The 21859-nt window shown below is 43.9% G+C and overlaps 2 protein-coding genes and 1 pseudogene across 4 annotated transcripts; all 3 read left to right on the top strand.

Moving 5' to 3' along the window:
- The first annotated feature begins 478 nt into the window (after nt 1-478).
- On the top strand, nt 479-3067 carry LOC107277806 (protein DETOXIFICATION 42). Of its 3 annotated transcripts, XM_066306188.1 has the most exons (4): nt 479-764; nt 910-1052; nt 1154-1342; nt 2340-3067. In XM_066306188.1, exons 2-4 carry the CDS (start codon nt 993-995, stop codon nt 2469-2471), a joined length of 381 nt encoding a protein of 126 aa, XP_066162285.1. In that variant the 5' UTR covers nt 479-764; nt 910-992; the 3' UTR covers nt 2472-3067. The 3 variants fall into 3 exon arrangements, with proteins under 3 accessions (XP_066162285.1, XP_066162284.1, XP_015618873.1); XM_066306187.1 differs by having other exon boundaries at nt 480-1052; XM_015763387.3 differs by having other exon boundaries at nt 505-1052; nt 1440-3067.
- A 9256-nt stretch (nt 3068-12323) lies between these two features.
- Nucleotides 12324-12759, top strand: LOC107279773 (uncharacterized; annotated as a pseudogene).
- A 2506-nt stretch (nt 12760-15265) lies between these two features.
- On the top strand, nt 15266-16005 carry LOC4352129 (uncharacterized). Its single transcript, XM_015764115.3, has 2 exons — nt 15266-15455; nt 15571-16005. The coding sequence occupies exons 1-2, from the start codon at nt 15371-15373 to the stop codon at nt 15810-15812; spliced, it is 327 nt and encodes a 108-aa protein (XP_015619601.1). The 5' UTR covers nt 15266-15370; the 3' UTR covers nt 15813-16005.
- The last annotated feature ends 5854 nt before the right edge of the window (nt 16006-21859 follow it).

Below are 21859 nucleotides of genomic sequence, written 5' to 3'. Positions count from 1 at the left end.
GTAATGGATTTTTGTCAGTTAAAAGCAGAGGACTGTAAAAAGTCCAGGACTTCCACAAGACAGCTGACACACTACGCTGCCCTAATAAATTAAGTTTTTAGCAACCGAATTGACCAGGAACCTTTTTTCCTCCCTAGAAACTGATTGCGACGAACATTCAATTAGGCATCAGTATTAGATTACAATGACAAAAGCAGGCAGCTGCGTAGATTTGTTGTCATCATTTTAGTAGAAGAGACCTAAAGGACAGCAACTTGGAAGTAACTGACAGGGCCACCACTAGTATAGTACCAGTCAATTTTTTTTATTTTTTTATTTTTTTGCCTTTCCATCTACATCTTGCTTTGTATACAAGCAAACCTGTCGCTTGCGAGCATTAATGTCTTTTAACCCCTTCGTTAAGTTTTTGGGGCTGTTATTTCTTCCCTGCTGCAAATGGTAACCAAAGATGGTGACAACCGGTGGTCTGAGTCGGAGCCAGCAAGAACGGATTACCTACCCTCCTTCCCATCGTGTTGTCCCTCTCAACCAGAAGAATTGGACCTTCATGTCGTGGCTGGAGATCTGTGTTGCAACCTTTCGATCTACTAACAGGAAATACTCCAGCAAGAAGGGCAAAGTAGGGATCTTAGAACTCCCATCGTCTTCCCCTAGCTGCCATAGCCAGCACTTTGTATCTTTTTTGCTATCCGTGATACGGCTTGCCCAAGCTGAACTTGTTGGTTCCTATTACCAGGGGTGCAGCTGGAACAAAAAGGGAAGGGGTATCATTCGCTTGCTTTACTCTATTTTAGATCAAGTTTAAGCTAATATGAGTACCTGAGTTTGAAGAGTGATGCTCCGATGCAATATACTTGAAGTATTCTACTCCGAGCAGAATTAATCTGGATCGTATATTTTAAAGGACAGGTAAGTAATCTCCTAATATCCTTACGAGAGTGGTGGCCGTGACGTTCTGCGTGACGCTGGTGGCGCGCCACGGCGCGACGGCCATGGCGGCGTTCCTGATCTGCGCCCAGGTCTGGCTCGCCACGTCGCTCCTCGCCGGCCAGGTGAGCTAGCTAGCTACCTACCTACATAGCTTAGCCTACATTCCGATGATATATGCATGGCTGCTTAATTAACTTTGCTTAAATTGATCAATCAACCTCAGGCCTTGCTTGCCAGCGCGTTTGCAAAGAAGGATCACTACAAGGTGGCGGTGACCACCGCCCGCGTGCTGCAACTTGCCATCGTCCTCGGCGTCGGGCTGACGGCCTTCCTCGCCACCGGCATGTGGTTCGGCGCCGGCGTTTTCACCAGCGATGCCGCCGTCATCAGCACCATCCACAAAGGCGTTCCGGTACGATGGTCATCATAAGCAAGAACAGATTAATCTTCAGATATTAGTAAACATTTTTCTCATGAACATATCTGACGATTGTCTCCAAATCAATCAGTTCGTCGTTGGCTCGCAGACGATAAGCACGCTGGCCTTCGTCTTCGACGGCAAATGGAGGGGAATGGCATCGATTAGGATAGGATAGGGAGAGGGTGAACAGTTAGATAATGACAGTTTACGATAATACCCCTACGTGAATTATTATCGCTGGACAAATATAGCCCTCCACATTTCTTCTCCAATAAAATCGGGTGGGAGTAGAACTAGATCTCAACCCTACGATTAAATACGATCAATGGCACGGATTAATTTCTACTCCAAGTAGAAAGCACCGGAGCGAGTCTCGAGTTTGAATTGAGGGGGTACCGGTGGACATATTGTGAACATAGATGAATTGTAGCTAAAAAATTTTTCTTAACTGGTTCCTGGGCACCCTCCCCCCTCCTACCTAGCTTTGCCCCTGCCTATTACATGTGGTCAATGATGTCATTGTAACAAGATAGCTTTCGTGGTTGGATCCAATGACAACATCAAGCTGAGAGGCTTTTACTTCCTGAATGCATTGCCTCGGAGAACCTATTCCATGAGATGTAGGAAGAAAACATGTTGAGTTTGAGATGAATATGTGAATGTAGTCGATGAGCAGGACTTGTAGTTTTCATAAATGTTAGAATAGAATTATATTCGGACTCATATCATAAGCACTCCGATAAATAAAGAGGCAACACCTAACGTAAGTGCATAGGGACTATAGCATAGGCGAAGGAATGACTTCCTGGCAGCCTAACTGGTGAAATGTCCTAGTTGGGGATGAGCATTGTAATCAATGCTGTAAAATCAAAGTGTGTCTGGTCCTTATTCTGAGATGAACAATTGGCATTTGATATTATTGGTTTTGATATTTGAAGATTATTAGCGAAGTGGTTTTGGAGATGATTGATTTGTAGGTGATGAACAGGAACTGCTGCTGACTGTTTGGACCGGTCAGATCGGAGCTATGCGTGCAGTCAGACCGGCCAGCCCACGGTCTGACCAGCCAACTCTGTGTCGGTTTCGGTTTCGGATTGTTTCGCTGGATATCCGTGGATAATTCATGTTTATCACTTCTAGATGGGTACTATGAATATGCAATACTGTTGTTTGCTAACAATGAGTCAGGTTGGTGAGAACTTGTGCTCGAATATGGTTTCTTGGTTGATGCATGTATAGGTGGTTTTGATGCCTCGGGTGAGTGTTGCCGGTGATGGATCGGGAGTCAACTTGGGAGAAGATGACGTCCGGACGATCAGGATATCATGCAGGATGCTTAGACTAAAGATCAATGCACGTGGTTGGTGAAGATTCCATATGGCATACGATGGAGATATTGTGTGCGTATGGGATGTGGAGTCGAATTTGAAAATAGTCCAAATTTGGTATAATTGGAGTATGTAAAGTTTATTTCTTATACGGGAAGGTTTTCTATGGGATTAGGACTTCTAGTACAAGGTTGGTTCGTGGCTTTAGGCTACCTATCTCAGGTATATAAAGAGAGGGAGGGTGTGTCCTCTTGGTATCGTTTTTGAGAGAGTTGAGTTGAGAGAAAAGTTAGGGTTTCGAGTGTAGTCGAGATTTTCGTGAAGAGTGTTGTTGTTGCACTTTGTAAACACGGAGAGAAGTAATAAAGTTTCAATCTATTTTGAGAGAGATCTTCGATTTGTGTTTGCTCGGGTTCGGCGGTCCAACCGGCGGGACACCGACGGTCAGACTGACAGCTATTGGTATTTCTTAACGACATTACTAGAAATATGAATTCCCAGCAATGGTGTGGAAATGGCCCTGGTATATTTATGGTTACAGAAGTAATCCGCAAGCGCACGGATATACTATTGTAGCATTTCACCCGGAAGTATTCCAAGGTATCGTATTTGTTTAATCCCAATGGAAGATTTATAAGAAAGAGAAATCTGCTAATAACTTATATATATTACATATATATATATATATATATATATATATATATATATATATATATATATCAAAGTCTAAACATGGGTTACTTTAATTATATGGTAGAGTGACACGAAGCAGAAGGACTTAGATTCTTTCATTTAAATAATTCTAGGCTAATGTGGAAGAAGAAATAGAAAAGTAATCATTCCTTTACTTCTAATATACACTCAACTTTAGTTTACATTTGCTAGTGTACAGTTTTATTGACCAATACCCCCTAACAGTGCCCTCCTAGGGCTTCGAGAGACCACCCCGGGTTGCCGAGTTTCTTACGACAACCTGTCATGGCCGTCCAACTGGGGCTAAATACGGAGCAGTAACCTCCCCAGAAAATTGTCTTAGGAATATATATTAACGTAGAGGAATGCCCGTACTGAGCTGTCACCATCAGCATCCCACTTCTACTGTCCCGCATCATATATGCCCAATTAATGATATATAATAATCTAAGCACCATGCTTATATTGTCAAATATTACTCTGTATCCTCTAGAATAATATAGAGCAATCATTTGCATGAACATTAAACCCACACCATTGCACCTCTCTGGTAGGCTAGTCACACAACTATATCAACACAAATACAATGTAAAACCAGTACTCAGATAAAGTAAAGTACCAAAGGTATATAAAGAAGAATATTCTATTAATTCTGGAAGTCTTACAAAATAAGAAAGAAAAACTACTAGAGTCATACCGAAATCTTCTGAAGACTCGAGGACTCCGAGAACTATCCTATTCTATTCCACTTAGCACTAGAGCACTAAACTAAACTTGAGATAGAGATCAAAGCTTCTTGCTTGAGTGTGTGATGGAATGAAGAAGTGACCCCTTTATATAGCCTCCCAATGACGGTTATGGCAGTTGAAATTGTCAGAAATGCCCCGCAATAGTCATTGGGAGTGCATCTGAAGCGTCCACGTGGAGGGACGAACTGAACGGCCACTGTCAGGGTTCGGCCGAACCTGGGCCGGCCCAGTAGACCTCCAGATTTGGTAGAGGGGTTGACAGGTAAGTCCTCATGGCGTTTATGATAGTTATGGCGGTATCTAGGATGGTTGCACCTGACATGTGGGCCCCTTTATCCTTGAGCTTGCTTAGGAGTGAGTTTTTCTTCATTTCTTCTTCATTTATGTGCTAATCTCTGCAAACAAATAATACTCTAAGTACAAGTGGAAATAAATTATTCTAAAATAAATATGCATTGCAAGCATAGCTAGTTCTCCTTTATTTTTAGTTATATTGACGATCGAAACTGGTCTATAACGATCGTCAACAAATCCGCCCAAGCTTGAAACTTTGCTTGTCCCGAGTAAATGACTCGGAAAAATAAACTTGGTTGTTGATCAGGAGTTTCTACCATGATGTATATCTCAAATGTACAAGTGCAAAGTTTGAGTACTCTCTCTCATATTAGTAAGTAGGCACGGTGGCTTACCCATAAGCCCAATCCCCGTGGAACACATGCTTCTCGTCACTGTTGACGGTCGCTATCGATCAATTTCGCCCGTCAATATTACTAAAATAAAGGAGAACTAGTTATGCTTGCAATGCGTATTTGTGTTAGAATAAGATATTTTCCACTAGCACTAGGCTTTCAAACCTTTTGTAGAGAATAAACATAAAATGGAGGAGAATCGACAATAATTTGACGATCATTCAATCGGACGTTATCGAGAATCAAACATATGGATGGATGGGCCAAGAACTCAGAAATGACATGACCAACTGAGCCAAAATTCACGAGTCTGAAGTGAGGAACAGAAAAGGAGGCCATCGACCAAATTGTGGGCCGGTTGGGCCACCCCTGGGTTCGGCCGAACCTAACCAGCCGTAGCGCCAATCGATTCAGGTTTTGACTAGACGGCTCAGATGGACTCCCTATGACGGTTGGAGGGTATTAACGACCTTTCCAACCGTCATAACTCAGCTATAAAAGGCATTCACCTCACTTCCTCCAACACACACCTCAAGCAAGAAGAATCAAGCTCTCTCTCTAGTTTACTAGTGTTCTAAAGTTAGTGGAGTAGGAATAGAATAAGAGTCTTAGTCCTAGAAGTCTTCGGAAGGATTCAGGTATGGTTCTAGTAGCTCTACTCTCTTTTGTAAGACTTGTACTTTTAATAGAATATTCTTCTTTATAATACTTTGGTATTGTATATGAATACCAACTTTATTATATATCCAAATTATATTGATTATGATGCTAGCTTATCTGGGAAATGCAATGGTGTGGGTATAATGATCGTGTATACGATTATTCTATGTCATGACGATGATATTATAGTAGTATTTGGTAAGTTAAGCGTGGTGTTTAGATTGCTGGATATTATTATTTGGGGTTATATAATGCGAATTTGTCGAGGTGGGCTGCTAATGGTGACAGCTCAGTATGAGTATTCCTCCACGTGTATATATAATCCTAAGTTACTTTCCTGCGGAGGGTACTCCTCCGTGTTTAGCCCCGGTTGGATGATTATGACGGGTTATCGTAAGAAACTCGGCAATCAGTGCTAGCTTCTCGAAGCACTAGGAGGGCGTTGGAAAGAGGGTATTAGCTAAGTAATCGTATAACTAGGATGTGTATATAATGTGTATGTATATTAGAAGTGTAGGAATAGATTCTTTCTACTCTTGTTGTGTGTCACTCTACCCTATCCATTATCTTAACCACTGCTTAGACTTTGATTATTACAAGTAAAATATAAGATATTAGTATAGTTCTCTCTATTATAATCTTTCCACGGGATTAAACAAATACGATACTCTTGGAATACTCTTGGGTGAAATGCTACAATGATATATCCATGCGCTTGCGGATGAATTATGTAACCATAATATACCATGAGTATTTCTACGTTATTGCTAGGAATTACACTTCTAGTAATGTCGTTAACAAATACCAACAGTCGCCTTGAGTGGTTGGAGACAGAACAGATCATAGAGTATCATTCTCTCATTCTTTGCTTAACTCTTATTCCAAAATTTTTCAAATGATTTTGCAAATAAAATCCAAGTTCCTCAAATGATTCTCTCAATCACTCGAAGTGTATATTTATTCCTCGCCAAGATATTGCCTTGAGCTTGCTTAGGAGTGAGTTTTACTTCATTTCTTATTCATTTATGTGCTAATCTCTGCAAACAAATAATACTCCAAGTACAAGTGGAAATATATTATTCTAAAATAAATATGCATTGCAAGCATATTGACGGTCGAAACTAGTCTATAATGACCGTCAACAACGGCATCGCACCGATTAGACCGACAGGAACGTGTCGGTCAGACCGGCGGCAGCGACAGGAGGCAGAGGCGATCGCAGGGCGGTTCGGCTGGGAGATCAACACCGGTTAGACCAGCGGCATAGGCGCGGTCAGACCGGCGGATCAACCCCGGCCAGACCGATCTACATCGGATTCTAGGGTAACTTTTAATTCCATTAAAAGTTTAGATTTTCGGCTAGTTTAGTTCTTGCTATTCGATCCTACAAATGCTTTAAGAATGTAGGTTTAAGATGAACCTCGTAACAAAAAAAACCGTATTATATTATATTTATTTATTTATAAATAAATGCATGTGCGAGATGGTGATGAGCTAAGGCAACATTTTTTTCCTATTGATTAGGGGTTAGGCAGGGCAGAGAGTGTGGGTGGGGCGTGGGATTTGGCAAGCGAAGGGGAGAAATGCGGTGGGGGAAGGGGAGGCAATCTGTCACGCCCAGAAGTTTCCCCCTTTTTCCTTGCTGTAAATATTTGTTAAATAAATCGTCTGAAGAAATTATCTTAATTAACCTAGAGCTAATTCCATAATTAATAAATGCAATTAATAATCGGAAATAGCGTGGTGGAATTGTTCCCCATGCTCCAATGCATTAACAAGATTTTTAGTGGAATTTTCAGAGCCTTGGAAATAATTTTAACCAATTAAAAATCACCAAAGTGCAATTTTAAATCCCAGGAAAAATCCTTTCTTCTTTTTCTTTTTCTTTTCCTTCTTTTTTCTCTATTGGGCCGTCGGCCCACTCCCTCCCGTGCTCGGCCTCCTTCCTTTGGGCCGGCCCGTTCCCCTTTCCCCTCTCTCCGGGACGCTGACAGGTGGGGCCCACCTGTCAGGTCGTCCCCTTCCTCCAGCCGCCCGCCCCACGACGGCAACCGCCGCCGAAACCGTCCACGCCGCCGCCTTCTCCGCTCCATGCCGCGCCCCCACTCCACGTCCCCACGTCGCCGCCCTCCCCGCCATTCCTGCCCGCACGCGCGCCCGCAAATGGGCGGGATTCGATTTGAATTCCCCCCCCCCACTCTCTCTCTCTCTCTCCCCCCACGTCGCCGGCCAAATCGGGGGGTTTCCCGGCCGTTTCCGCCCCTCCCTCGCCCATAAAAACCCTCACTCGAGCTCTCTCTCTCATTTCCCCCATTCACCGTCCTCTCCCACGCCCTCTACAGCCGTCGCGCCGCGCTCGCCGAGCTCCGCCGCCGCCGCCCATCACCGGCCGCGTGCCGTCGCCACTAGGGCCGCCGCCGCGCCAAGCCGCCGCCGCCGCTAGCTCCGCCGCCGTGTGGGCCATCTCGGCCACCGCCTCGCGTCACCGGAACCCCACCGGAACCCCATCTCCCTCGCGAGCCGGTGAGCTATCCATTCTCCTTCGTCTCCGGCCAACAATGGTGGCCGCCGTGGTCACTCTCTCTACTCCTAATCCTTCTCAACTCCCTCCGTAGGTGCCGCCGCCGCCCGTCCACCCCTCCTCGTCACCAGGTCGTCGCCGCCACCTTCATCCTCCGCTCCGGCCGCCATACTCACCGGTGAGGATCCCCCCCTCCTCCCTCTTCCCCTCTCTCTCATTTGCGCCGCCTCTCTCCACGCGCTTGCCGTCGCCTTCGGTCGACGCCGCCGTCCTGTACCCCGTCTGCCGTCGCTTCCCGCGCCGCCGATTGCCGTCGCCGGCGACCGTGCGCGTCGCCGCCGGTTGCCATGGCCGGCCGGCCGGATATGAAGCCGAGCTGAGCCGTGCCTAGCCGCCGCCGTGCCGTCCGATCGGCCTCCCGGCCGATCCGGACCGTCGGTCCCGTGGACCGGCGGTGGACCACCCGCGTGGTCCCGGTCCACGGTAGACCGGCCACCTTGAGCCACTGCCCGTGGGGCCCATATGCCGGCGCCCCCTTCCTCTCCCCTTTGAGCCGCTGACCCGTGGGCCCCGCCTGTCGGCGCCCCCTGGATGACGTCAGCCCTGGATATTATTGCGCAATAATTAATTAAGGACTTTTTCTTTATTAGTAAAAACACAATTTATCTTCTAAAATACATAAGTAATTCATCCGAGCTCCGTTTAAGTCCATTCAAGTCTCAGTAAATCAAGAAAAATGCAAAGAATCTATTAAAAATGGTTTTGTTTCCTGTTTCTATAGTCTTATAGCATGTTTTGCTTGTGTGCTTTGTTTGTCGCATAGGTTTTGGCCGTTTCGTCGATCCGCGGTTTCTCGAAGACGTTGCTGAGGTCTCATCAGTTCGAGAGCAAGGCAAGTCATGCAATACGTTTGATCATATTGTACCCAATTTACAAATATCCCGCATTTCTATTAAATGTTGCATTCTTTTACAATGTAATGTGGGATGGGTCCTATTCCTCAGCCACATATTGGTTACCTTATGCCATTGATAACTTGGGTATCAAAATGACTAGATGTTGGCTTAGGAAATGCTTAGCCATGCTTAGTTCAACTAGTACACAAATGGGGATCACATTATTACATAGACTCTGACTATTGGCATAGCTTTAGATTGGTGCCACCGCAAGGGTGTCAGTTAATTAAAATATTCTAAATGGCGGGCTGTGAGTGCATGGTTTTGCTGGTCGCACCCATGGCAGTTAAGGACCGGTTCACGGGAAACCCTGGGAGACTTACCGTGCTTACCACAAGCGGGAGTGGGTAACTGCTTGATCTGAAGTATAGCTCGACCCTTTCCTAGGCACCGGTGGCGAGAATGGGCGTGATGGAATTGGGTCGGCCGAGGTGTTCGGTTGTCCAGCTGCCGGATTCACCGCGGCGCAAGAGGGGACCGCCCACTGCCTTTTGAGGGGTGGGGGTGAAACCTTAGCGTGGTGTGGATGGTTAGGGGAGGGTTATGTGGAGGGTCTTGTCACGATTTCCCCCTTTGCAGTATCATGGTGATACTTCGGGGCATGGCGACATGTGTGGAATCGTGTCTTGTGGGTACAATTGTACACCTCTGGCCAGAGTAAAACTATTCGAATAGCCGTGCCCGCGGTTATGGGCGATCAACCAGATTCACCGTGATTAGTCTCACCCCTAGTTTAGCTTAATGAACTGGTGTAGTTCAGGTGGTTGGTTGGGCCTGTTGCAACGTGGTGTAGCGTTGGACAATGATTGGTTAATATTGATTAATTACTACAGCTGTTTTACTGCTTCCAACTACTGCTTTGAAATGCCTGCTTTATGCAAAAGAACCCCTAGCTTCCTTTGGTTATATCCTGCATCATACCTCCTCTTCCGGTATGACTTGCTGAGTACAGTGGGTAGTACTCAGTCTTGCTCTCTTTTCCCCCACACTAGAGTTGAAGTTCTTCTCAGTTGGAGCCGTCTCAGAGAGGTTGGTTTCGTCGCTGCCGTCAAGGTTTGCCTGTGGAGTGGAGTCGCCCGCTGCTGAAGTCAAGCTTCCTGGTTTAGCTCACTTTTATCTTTCCCGCTGCATTTATAATCTTTTATATTTTTGTAAGACGTGGGTCTGTATGTCAACAATTGTCGTTTGTGTACCCTGGCTGGTCCTGGACAAGGATTTAATGCACATTCAGCTTAGAAATTCTGGTTCGAGAATTTCTGGGTGTGACACAATCTCACCCATTCGATCTGTTATAGATGAATATTGATCGTTGGATATGATGAATGAGGAATGAGGAATGTATCATGTTTGTGAAGAAGAAGAAGAAGAAGAAGAGATAGAAAACAATTAAACTGTTTATTGCATGCCATATAGAGAGGATAGGCTAAGGTCACTGACAAGAGGGACCCGCATGTCATAGAGAGGATGCAATGGGTCTACCATGGATCTAGTCCATAGAGGAGGTCCACTATGGTCCATAGAGATGGATGCCTAAGATAAATTGGCCACTGTTGACCGAAATAATCTGACTATTCAGATCAATTCTGATCTAGTGATGCAGAGAGGTGCCACGTGGAGCCTGGGTGGCAGCCACAGAGGACGGATTAGCTGATAAAATGCTGATGTGGCAACCATGTTGGATCAACAAAGGCAGACCCAGGAGCAGCGGCACACGGCGAACAAAGGAGCGAGACACTGAGGACACCAATGGACAAGGAATGGTGAGGCGACACTTAACAACACTTTGGCAACCACTGATGAGGATGAACGGTGGCCAGCGACGGGCTTCAAGGGTCAACGACAATGACAGTGCTCTAACAAGACTTGAGAAAGAAGAGGTGGTGACCGAGTTTCCCTGTGTCCTTCAGATGCCGATGGCGGCTTCGGCGGGGATCATCGGCGCAGCTCGGCTAGAGACGACGGGCAGTAGGAGCACTTGGAACTTTCGGTGGTCTTAGTCTTCCGGGAAGTGGAGGCCGGTCGCACGGCTGCTGCAGTGCCGAAGGAGGAGGTGGCATTGACTGACGATTACCGGGGCAATGATACTGCTCGGCCGGAGCGGCGCCGATGGTGGAGGAGAGAGAATGAGCATGCGGGAAGGCGGCTGGGGTATGGGACGAGCTCGGACAAGGGGATGCTATTTATTAGCCAAGGAGGAAGTGACCGGTGGGGATTTGATAGCTAGAGGCAGCGAAGAAACTAGGGTTTATCTCGAGTTGACCAAGATGGAACAGCGACAAAATCAGTGGGATTCCCTTTGAGATTTTTGGAGATTTATTAGGAGAAAAGATAGAGGAGGATTGATTTAGTCAAATTAAACCATATTTCATTTATGAAGTTTCCATTAAAAAAATTTAAGCGAATAAATATGAATGTGAATTTTCAAAATTAGGCAAATTTGAAAAAGGGATGTGACACAACCCTTGGACGAGCAACCTCCTCCCTTCCTCAATTCACCACCGCATTAGTCCAGTAATTAATAGGAGAGGGGGGAATGGGAGACAGATGGTGGTCACTGACATATGGGCCTTACATGGGTCTAGCTATATATTTTTTACTTTTTCCTTAGAACTGCCATGTAGTCGTCACATCGGTCAAAAATCAAGTCAATGTGCCATGCATGTGGGCACTTTGTAGGACGAAACATACATGCAAACTGCTCGATAAGACAAAACAATCCAGTATTGATAGGCGAGCGAGGCTTTCTATCTGGTTTTGCGGGTAAGAGATGTGAACAAGCCGGGCCTATGGTTGGGGGAAACAAAATGGATTCTTTTCCCTTCAATATGTCCCTATGTTTGACAACTTAGGCCCAAGTTGTAATTAAGGGCTTCGATTAGCCCCCACCTCCATCTAGCTCGTTTTGAATCGTCAAGAAAGTAAGTTTCTTCCTCTAAAGAAATGGATAAGGTTTTGCAATATGGAAGGAACTAATTGCATATCTCCAAAGAGAGAAGTGATCAGAACAAGAAGAAAGCTGGTATGGAAACTGTTCGAGATAAGCACTTAGGCACGGAATCTATACATTTAGCAGAGCTTTGATGGTCCATTTGAAAATCGTCTATCTACAATGAGCTCCAATCGATACATTTCGCAGAGCTTCATGAATTCGATGAAGTAGCGTTTTGCTCAAATTAGGATAGAATTAATCTATTAAACGCCCCTCTAAATTTATGCATATCAACGTTAGCAGGAAATGAATTCTTGCCTTGGCATGCAAACGCCTCCTCGCTTATATAAACGAGTATATCTCGTCGTCACTCGCCACTCGGTCTCCTCAACCATTCCCATTTCCAAATTTACATCATTCAACAGCGTAATATCCATCGAATCAGCAATGGCGAACTACTGCAGGAGCATGACCTCCCCTCTCTCGAGCTTCGTCCCCCGTCCTCCTCCTCATCGTCGTCGCCGTGCAATCCCAAGGTATATATTCTAAGCTCGATCTGGATTCATCTCTGAACTTGTAATGTAATTCTTGACGGATTACACATTTAATTTACCACGGTGTGTGTGCGTGTATCAATCAACTAGCATGGGCGCTGGATGCCCAGGTGGCGGACGACATGGTGCCGACGAAGCCGGCGAAGCCGGTGGTGGTGGCCATCGGTGGCGGCGGCGTAGTAGGGACGTTGGCGGCGCCGTTGTGCCTGCAGTGCCGGTGCTGCTCGAAGACGAACCCGAGCAACTGCGAGCTCACTAGCTGTAGCTCCACCTTCAACTGCGACCCCGCCGGCAAGTGTACCCTCGTTCAGCAGCGCTGCGGCTGCTAGCTGCAAGCCTAGCTACTGATGCTGATGCATGAACTGATGCATGGTTACCCATGGATAGTTCGTGTTGAAAGTATAAGCTTGTATAGATTTGATTCATCTCATCAATAAATCTTGGCATTAAACAAACGATAGCAAACCCATAGCAATGGATGGTTAGATTTGATTCCTACTACACTACTACCAAAAACCCAGTGGGGTTTATGGTAAATTGGTCCTATGTCTATACGAGAATTCCATGGATCGATCCCCTAGAGTTTTAAACTGTTCCCTAGAGCTGCTAAAGCAACCCAAGGGAAGTAAAATATCCCTGGGTGTAGGACATAGTATAGACAGGTGTTCTGCTGCCAAGAAATGGCAACAACGACGTCTCCTAGCGAAGGGAAGGATTGAGAAGACGGCAAAGGAGCACGAGCTCTCGTAGATGGTGGTGGCGCAAGAAATGCAATGGCGATCATGCGGTGAAGCTCGCCACCCAATGACGACGCTGAGGGCACCACTCACCCGCAGTTGAGGGAGCTCCCAACGAGAAGACGACACAATGTGGACTAGACCAGTGAACGGCAATGGCAGACTAGCGTTGGTGCTCACCGATCTATAAGGGTGTAAGTAGCTAACCTGCGAAACACACTTACGATCAAATAAAACACGAACCAGTTTATTTTGATATATAAGCGGGTTCACGGTTTACCCACTTACACCCCTACTCACCAACCTACGTGAAAGGAAACAAAAGAGCGACAGCACCGGTATTTATACATGGCGAGGGAGGTGGACAGCCGAAAGAGGAGGGGTCATAGCCTCATAGGAATTGGAAAAACGGATAAAAGCTCATCAAGTTTATTCAGTTTCGATCTGGTATTTGAAGAGAGAGAATTATGAGGGAGAGGAAGAGAGATTAGTGGGGATTGATGCAAGGAACTTCATGACAAAGCAGAAACCGACGTAACTTGAGGACGAAAAGAAACAACGTGGTGCTTTGGTTTGTGGCAGGCGGCAGCGTGCGTCAAGGTGGGTCGCATGGTGGCTTTGAATTTGAAAACGGACTTGGGTGATTATTATGATTCAATTTTTGATGTTGAAGGAGTGAAAATGTGAAATTGACGGGGAGAGGAAGACATTAGTGATGGGAAATAAAAGAATAGCTGGTCCGAAATAGAAATGTTTCGTATGTGTGTGTCCAGGGTTGGAAAGTTCGGACCCCCTCCGATACGATATTACTTCGGCCGAAATTTTAAATTTTTTCATAAATTTTGGTAATATTTGTTCAAATTCAACTAAATTTTGTTCAAAATTTTGAAAATTTCGGACCGAAATTTTCGAAATTTCAGCATTTCGGTGAGGCCCCATCAAATCAGCCTAACCGATAGAATTAACATGTGTGTGTCGGGGGGGGGGGGAGGGGGGAGGAGAATGAAAGAACAACAGAAGAACAGGACGTATTGGGAGGAAGCAGGAAGGAAAGATGAGGAACAGGATTTCTCTGGAAATTTCAAATTTTGGAGGATTTGGAATCGTTGAGTAATTGTTCTCGAATGTGAAATTTTAGTCAAATAACTCCAATTAACAAAAGAAAGAATACTAGCACGGCATTAATTAATTTATTTAGTAATTAGGCCATTTTTATGAAGTTTTCTTTAAGCTATTTTACATGAATAAACACGAATTTGAATTTCTAAAATTAGGCAAATTTAAAAATTTAAAGAACAGGACGTGACACAACAAGTCGGATCAGCAACCGCCTCCCTCACCCGATCCACCACCGCATCGCAACAGAGAGGGGAGAGAGGCAAGGTAAGGATAGGCAAAACTAAGGACTATCATGATTTGTTTTTTCTAGAACTTAGAATTAATAGATATACGAAGTATTTATAATCTTGATTAAACATAAATAAGTTCGACTAGAAGAAAGATCAAAATGATTTATAATATAAAATTAATTTGATTTAAAATTCTAAACTGATAATTGCAAATTGTAATTGATAGCATTGAGTCTTGTTTTCAACCTAAACCCTATAGGTCGTAAATAATTTTGAATTCATAAATATGAGTTTCATAAATTAATAGCTCCCTATTAATTTAATTCTAAAATTAATAATTTGAAAGTTATAAATGAAATGAAATCTTTTTTATCCTAAGCCGCTATAAATAACCAACATATTTAACTAAAAACTTTTTATATGTAATAATAATAACAATAATAATAATTATTATTATTAAAGCTCCTGAAAAGTGTATAATTAATATATATATATATATATATATATTATTGTTATTGTTATTATTATTACATATAAAAAGTTTTTAGTTAAATATGTTATATATATATATATATATATAGAGAGAGAGGTATAGATAGATAGATAGATAGATAGATAGATAGATAGATAGATAGATAGATAGATAGATAGATAGATAGATAGATTTACAGCCCTCTAAATGTATGCATATGGACGTTAGGAATTATATTGTTCCCTCGGCATGCAACATGTCGTCGCTATATATAAACGAGCACATCTCGTCGTCCCTCGCCATTCGATCTCCTCAAGCGTTGGCATTCCCAAGTTGTTATCATTCAACAGCGTGGTATATATAGGGATCGACCGAAACAGCCATGGCGAACTGCCGCAGGAGGATGACCTCCCCTCTCTCGAGTTTGGTCGCCGTCCTCCTCATCGTCGTCGCCGTGCAGTCCCGAGGTATTCTAAGCTCAATCTGGTTTCTTCTATGAACTTGTACTGTATTTTCTGACGGATCGGATGACATTTAACTGACTATGTTGTGTGTATGCATGTATATCGATCAATTAACTAGCATGGGCGTTGGATCAGCTGGATGACATGGTGCCGATGAAGACGGCGAAGCCGGTGGTGGTGGCCATCGCCGGCGGCGGCGGCAGCGGCGTAGTAGGGACGTTGGCGGCGCCGTTGTGCCTGCAGTGCCGGTGCTGCTCGAAGGCGAACCCGAGCAACTGCCAGCTCACTAGCTGCAGCTCCACCTTCAACTGCGACCCTGCCGGCAAGTGCACCCTCGTCCAGCAGCGCTGCGGCTGCTAGCTGCATTCCTAGCTAGCCGGCGAGCCGAGCGTGAGCTAATGCATTGGATGCCAAAGATAGTTCTTGCTGAAAGTATAAGCATGTATATAGAGATTTAATTTATGTCATCAATAAATCTTGGCGTTAAACAAAGACAAACTGATTAAAAAAATGTGGAACTTAATATAATAAATGCGTACTGGTGGTTCTGTTCTGGATGATCTCTGGACTCCATTAAGGACGTGTTTGGTTCGTGGTGAAGGTTGGATAGGATATAGACATCAGATATGGTGGGGTCTAATTTTTTATTTGGTTGGGTGGATATCACAATCCAGTTTTTTTTGTTAGGTACATGAGAATGAGAATGGATTGAATGAAAAACAATAACATATTAATTAATAGTAAAATATGTTAATTATCATGACTATAGCCATTCTTTATACTAATTAACAACAAAATAAACTAATTATATCTAATCAACACTAATTTTGATAAGTTAATTACTAATTAACAACACAATACATTAATTATTGTTAATCAATTACTAATGATCAAGATTAGCAAAGGTGGATATCCTCATCCAGCCGATACACTTATCTAGCATCTTCGTGGAATATTTCCTTTTCAGGTCGCCCTATCCACCCTTGTCCACCAACCAAACACACTCAAAAACTGAATCGTCATCTCCCATCTAGGGATATTCCTCCAACAAAATACACCCTAATAGGCGCACCAGGTATCACGTGGACAGCTCACTGTATAGGATGTTGGACGATACGCCACGGGTGAGCAACATGGGCCGTGGTGAATGGACAGTGAGAAATCATGCGTAGTGCTTCCCAAAAATCTCATTCACCATTCACCCTTCTAGGACTTTAAAAGCGATAGTTAGGTAGACCTGATCTCCTGATTACCAGTGCACGCCGACGAGTGAAATAGACTATAAATGATGATGAAATACAGAGATATCGGGGTATGTGATCAGAACACCGTCACGGTCTCCACAACTCGTATCTGAACCAGATAAGTCGCACATAACCATACCAAATTTTATACCACTCTAATGCATGCACTGGGCAATCCGATGCACTCGCTAGACATGTCATTCGTTTCTACTACAAAACGAAGCCACGTATGTGTGAGCACAAAGAGTCAATTATTTTTTATGAGGCAAAGCTATCGAGCGCTCGTGCCTTCCTCAACAATGTATATTCCCCATGTGTTAGTGTGTATGTGCAATGGGAAGCAGATCCTTTGACTTAACTGCACATGCAGTTGAGTCACTGGCATATGGGTCCCACTTTGCTATGGCCCACATGTCAGTGACTCAACTGCACAGCAGTTAAGTCAGAGGATCCCTTTCCATGTGCAATGATATAGCAAAATACACCAAACTAGTACGCTAACCGCCTTTATTATTTACAAGCAAAGTGTCAGTGCATTCCAATAAAAAATACGAAAAAAGGTAGGAAAAGAAATAGAGCGTGGTTAGAAAACGGTCGAGACGAGGTGATTGTTGGGAAAATTGACTCTCAGTATGGAAACCGGGAGACAATCACACACGTTGCTTTTCCACCCATTACCCATGCGAGATTAACGCGATTAATTCATAGTTATTTCCATAATAACGCATTAACGTGATTGGTCATGCATGAACATTCCTTTTGGGATTACCCCCGATACCCACAGCGCCATATAAAAAGGGAACGCCAGCGTCGTGTCATGGTGACGATCGCTACACGATCATCTCGTTCTCGATAAACACTAACTAATCTCGATCCTTTACTAAGTGCTGAAGGGTCATCAAACGGCGGTACCATGCCAGTGCAGGTGGCACCCCGAAGGACGTCGCCATCTTGCAATTGATCGCCGGCAATCCCTACAGATCAAGCCGGTGACCTTACCTACCCCGCTGCTACGACTACTTTCTCTACACCGAACACCGGAGCGGTTCGAGGAACTGCTATCTCTACATCCACTCCGGCCATCGGCAACCTCAGGACAACTACGGCATCCATGGCTTCCAATAATGGTCAGTCACCCTAAGTTTCTGTATTATGGTGATCATGTTAGGCTAAGCACTTATGATTTAGCCTCATGATCCCATCATCCCATTTAGAAGCCATAAGATGCATCTAAGCCTCTATCTATTGAGTGTCGGTTTGATGCAAAATTTGGTTTCGATTTATGTTAGTTAGTCCTTAATTATCATCAGATTATGATTAGTTAGGTTCGATTAGGTTTTAATTTCTTGATGCCCATGACTAATTAAATTTGTGTCTGCATTTTAAGATCGATTACTGCTTGGGTAGAAATTAGGAGGAGAATTGCAGCGGATAACCAAAATCTCTAATTTTCACAAATGCTAATTCAAGAAAATCCCCAAATTAGAACCCAAAAATTCCCCACAATCCCTGCAAATCCCTAAGAGGATAAGATTGATGTCTTACCGATTCCTCGAATCATAACGCGAGCACCGCTGTGCACGCAACCCGCCGTTGTCATGGATCGGCCTTGCGCCTACTCTCATGGGCCATGCAAGGTTGAGACTCACCGTCATGTTTTGCCGCACGTGGAGGACAATCGAGATTGCACTGTTGCACTAGCATTAGCCTTGCTACGCACTCACCGTCACGATATTTGACTAGGGCTCCTACGGCACCAGTGTGTTGCACGAGCACCGGGTAACTCGGTCGGCCACGACCCCTTCGTTGCACGCTGCTGGGCACCACAACCACCGCCTCGCACATCGCCGGCACTCCGATGCCTCACCCGATTCGCCGCTGTTGTCGCCATTAGGAGTAGAAGAAAGGGGATTGGAAGAAAGGAAATGGGTTTTAGGGCTAGGGTTTTGGCCAATCGGCCATTTTTCTCAATCCAATATTATCTTTCATTTTGCTCTATGATGAAGTTTTACTCCTTGTCTGGAAATAATAATGTTTTAATTTATTTACATAGATAATATGCATAGCTTAAAGTGAAGAGAAACATTGTGGATAGAAGCACCACAAAGTATAATCTCAAGAGACACACGACAAAGTCCAGTCGATACAAAGACTTCACAGTCGCACACAATGATTATGAAGGATATAGCTTGAGAATGGCAAAACTCTCGCACAAAAGTTCCCATGTAGGAATTGGAAGATGAGAAAAGCATACTCACCACCAAAGCATGTGAGATTAATGTCCACACTAAGAAATCTAGGCTAAAGTAGACTATTTCATAGCCAACTTCTCTTGAAATTTAGAATCTTAAAAATGAATATAGTACAAACAATCTCACATCGTCTATTGGAACACAACAATGGCATATTTGTCACGCGCACTGTCTGAGCGCCTCGCGCCAAACTTGTGCCATGCATCGGCATGAACCATGACGCGTGCAAGGGCCGCTACTAGCGTCGCACACTAGATGTCGTACTATGCACTAACTCGCAAACCCGCTATACCGAGCACTGGACGAATCATGCTGCGCTAGCAACGCGCCATGCTACTCCGACCATGCGCCATAATTGCATCGGTTGTATACCTTGTGGTCGCTCCGACCATGCGCCATAATTGCATCGGTTGTATACCATGTAGTTGCTTTGGTCACGCATACCACCGAACCTTCGATGTGCATCAAACTGAGCATTACATTAATTCCCACATATCTTGAAAGGTATGCTCGAAAAAGAAACGGTAATACTCACATACATATTTAGTCCTTTGAAAGGATCATCCGATACATAATGCGCTTATGAAATAGCTGCAATTGTGTCTATTTGACACTACGCTCTTCCCAAACCAATCTAGCAAGATCACACATATTGGCACCTGCACAATGAGAAAAAGCACTAGGTACCGGAAATTGGTAATGAAACCTATTATGGGCAATATTCTCTTCATACAACAGAAACTCATTGGCATTGACCTATGGTTGAAAATCAACCTGCAAGTTGACCTATAGTTGATAATGAATGGCTAAAGATATTTTTGGATTGAGCACTCGCATACAAGTATTAAAAGCCCCAAACCAAGATGATGATCCGAATATCATCATATAAAAAATAAAAGCTCACTCTTTTGGAACGAGTTTAAGATAAAATTGGGAGAAACCTATGTTGCTTAGGCCTGTAAGCCTACAACATGTGAAGAGTGAACCATACTATGTTAGAATATGAAAATACATAAGTTCCATGGACATAGTTCGCCATTTCTAGCAAGTAACATGGTTCTAACTTTGTCCAAACCCCAAAATCATTATTAAGAAGATAATGATATGTGTGTCGCATCAGCACTGATAGACTATACAAACTCTACAAGTCATAGACATGCAAGATTTGACCATTGGAACATCACTCGCACTATGTCTGAAAAAAATGATACACGCAACGAGTTTTGATGGTTCACACTTAAAAGAGATGCAAAATTTAGGGGGATATTTTGCATGTCTATTAACAAAAGCTTGATCTGAATAATCAAGTACCCAAAACCAATTACAAAAATCAAAGCAATAATTTGGATAGATTGTACTCTTTTTCTCTTGGATAAGTTTTGTCACGCCCGGAATTTCTATCCAAAATTCCAAACGCTTACATGTGTGTGAACCCTCGTCCAGGAATCAGCCGAGGCACACAATAACAAATTGATAATAGAGTACAATTATCACTCTAATTAATAAGCGAATAAAATGTCATTACAGAGGTAGATAGTTCCTCTCAATCAATAAAGATCTAAGCAGCGGAAAAAATAAGATAAACGACGCAGACGACTCCACTCCACAGGCAGCTTGACTAGGGCTACACCTAATCCTCCACACCATCAGCATCACTGTAGAACTCCTCCTCTGATGAATGATTGCAAGGTGAGTATATGACATACTCAGCAAGCCACGCAGCAAATATGCAAGTGCACAGGATAACAAAGGATGGCATAGGAGGGTTTCATTTGCATAAACAGCATTTAATAAACATTTCAGAATTTAATAAAACAGTTAAGTAATAATTAAACAATATTAATCCAATGCTATACAACATACCCTGTTGCATAGGCCCAACCATTCTGAACAACCATCCCGGCTGCACAGTTCTATCTCCAAACCAGGAATATACCATTCCAAACCAGGAGCTAATCAAATTATTACCAGTTATAGCATCTTTTATTATGATGAGAAGTGTGAGACTAATCACGAAAGACATTGTTAGACCCGCCCTTAACCGCGGGCACGGCTATTCGAATAGTTTTACTCTGGCCAGAGGTGTACCACTGTACCCACAAGACACAGCCCCACGACATGTCACCATGTGCCTCAATACCACCACGGTACCTTGGAAAGGAGCTGTGACAGTACCCCTCGCACAACACAATTCAAAGCAGTGCACCGTTCCTGGATCATAATCACCCCTTTATAAACAAGGCATAGACTCCCCAACGACCCCCGTGGGCTTATCTCCGCCACTTCTCAGTCTGGTGCTCCGCAATGAACCATGCTATACAAAAGGTAAAGCCGTTGCCCACGCTGGCTTGTGGTTGGCACGGTTAATGTTTCACAACCAAAACTCGTGAACCGGTTCTTAATTGTCATGAGCACGACTCTCAAAACCATGTGCTCACAACCCACCATTATCAAGTTTTAGTTGGCAAGTAATTAATTAACCAATCACGATTGACCATCGTGAACTATCATTAAGCCATCATTAAGTAATAGTGAGTCATAAGTTATCCCAATAGTGTGCTAATGTTTCTAAGCATGGCTAAGCAATCATATCTAATATCTAGCTGAACCACTATATATAGCCCAACTAGTCAAATTATAATAACCCAAGGTATCAAGGAATAAAGTAATCAAGAACAAAAGGGCTATAACAAACAATAGGTTAATTCCACCCAATGACATTTGAAAATAAATGCAATAGTTGAATAGAAACAATAGCTTTAAACGTGATCAACATGCTCAAAGGGTTGTTTGGGATCTGTGTGACTTGCCTTACTGGCCTTGGAACTCTTCAAAATCCTCTCCTGCAAACTCAGACTCTCCGAAAACGTCGGAACCTAAACAGAAAAGAGCAAAATCACCAAAACAGAAC

The sequence above is a fragment of the Oryza sativa genome, chromosome 12 (assembly GCF_034140825.1).
Source record: "Oryza sativa Japonica Group chromosome 12, ASM3414082v1".
NCBI classification, from domain to species: domain Eukaryota; kingdom Viridiplantae; phylum Streptophyta; class Magnoliopsida; order Poales; family Poaceae; genus Oryza; species Oryza sativa.
Note: the sequence above shows the minus strand (reverse complement) of the source record. Positions and strands in the feature narration are given on the sequence as shown.

Coding starts and splice junctions, on each gene's coding strand:
- LOC107277806 (XM_066306188.1), top strand. CDS start 993: ATGGCGGCGTTCCTGATCTGCGCCCAGGTCTGGCTCGCCACGTCGCTC. Junction 1,053..1,153: donor CGTCGCTCCTCGCCGGCCAG/GTGAGCTAGCTA, acceptor AATCAACCTCAG/GCCTTGCTTGCCAGCGCGTT. Junction 1,343..2,339: donor CCATCCACAAAGGCGTTCCG/GTACGATGGTCA, acceptor GGTGATGAACAG/GAACTGCTGCTGACTGTTTG.
- LOC4352129 (XM_015764115.3), top strand. CDS start 15,371: ATGGCGAACTGCCGCAGGAGGATGACCTCCCCTCTCTCGAGTTTGGTC. Junction 15,456..15,570: donor CGTCGCCGTGCAGTCCCGAG/GTATTCTAAGCT, acceptor TCAATTAACTAG/CATGGGCGTTGGATCAGCTG.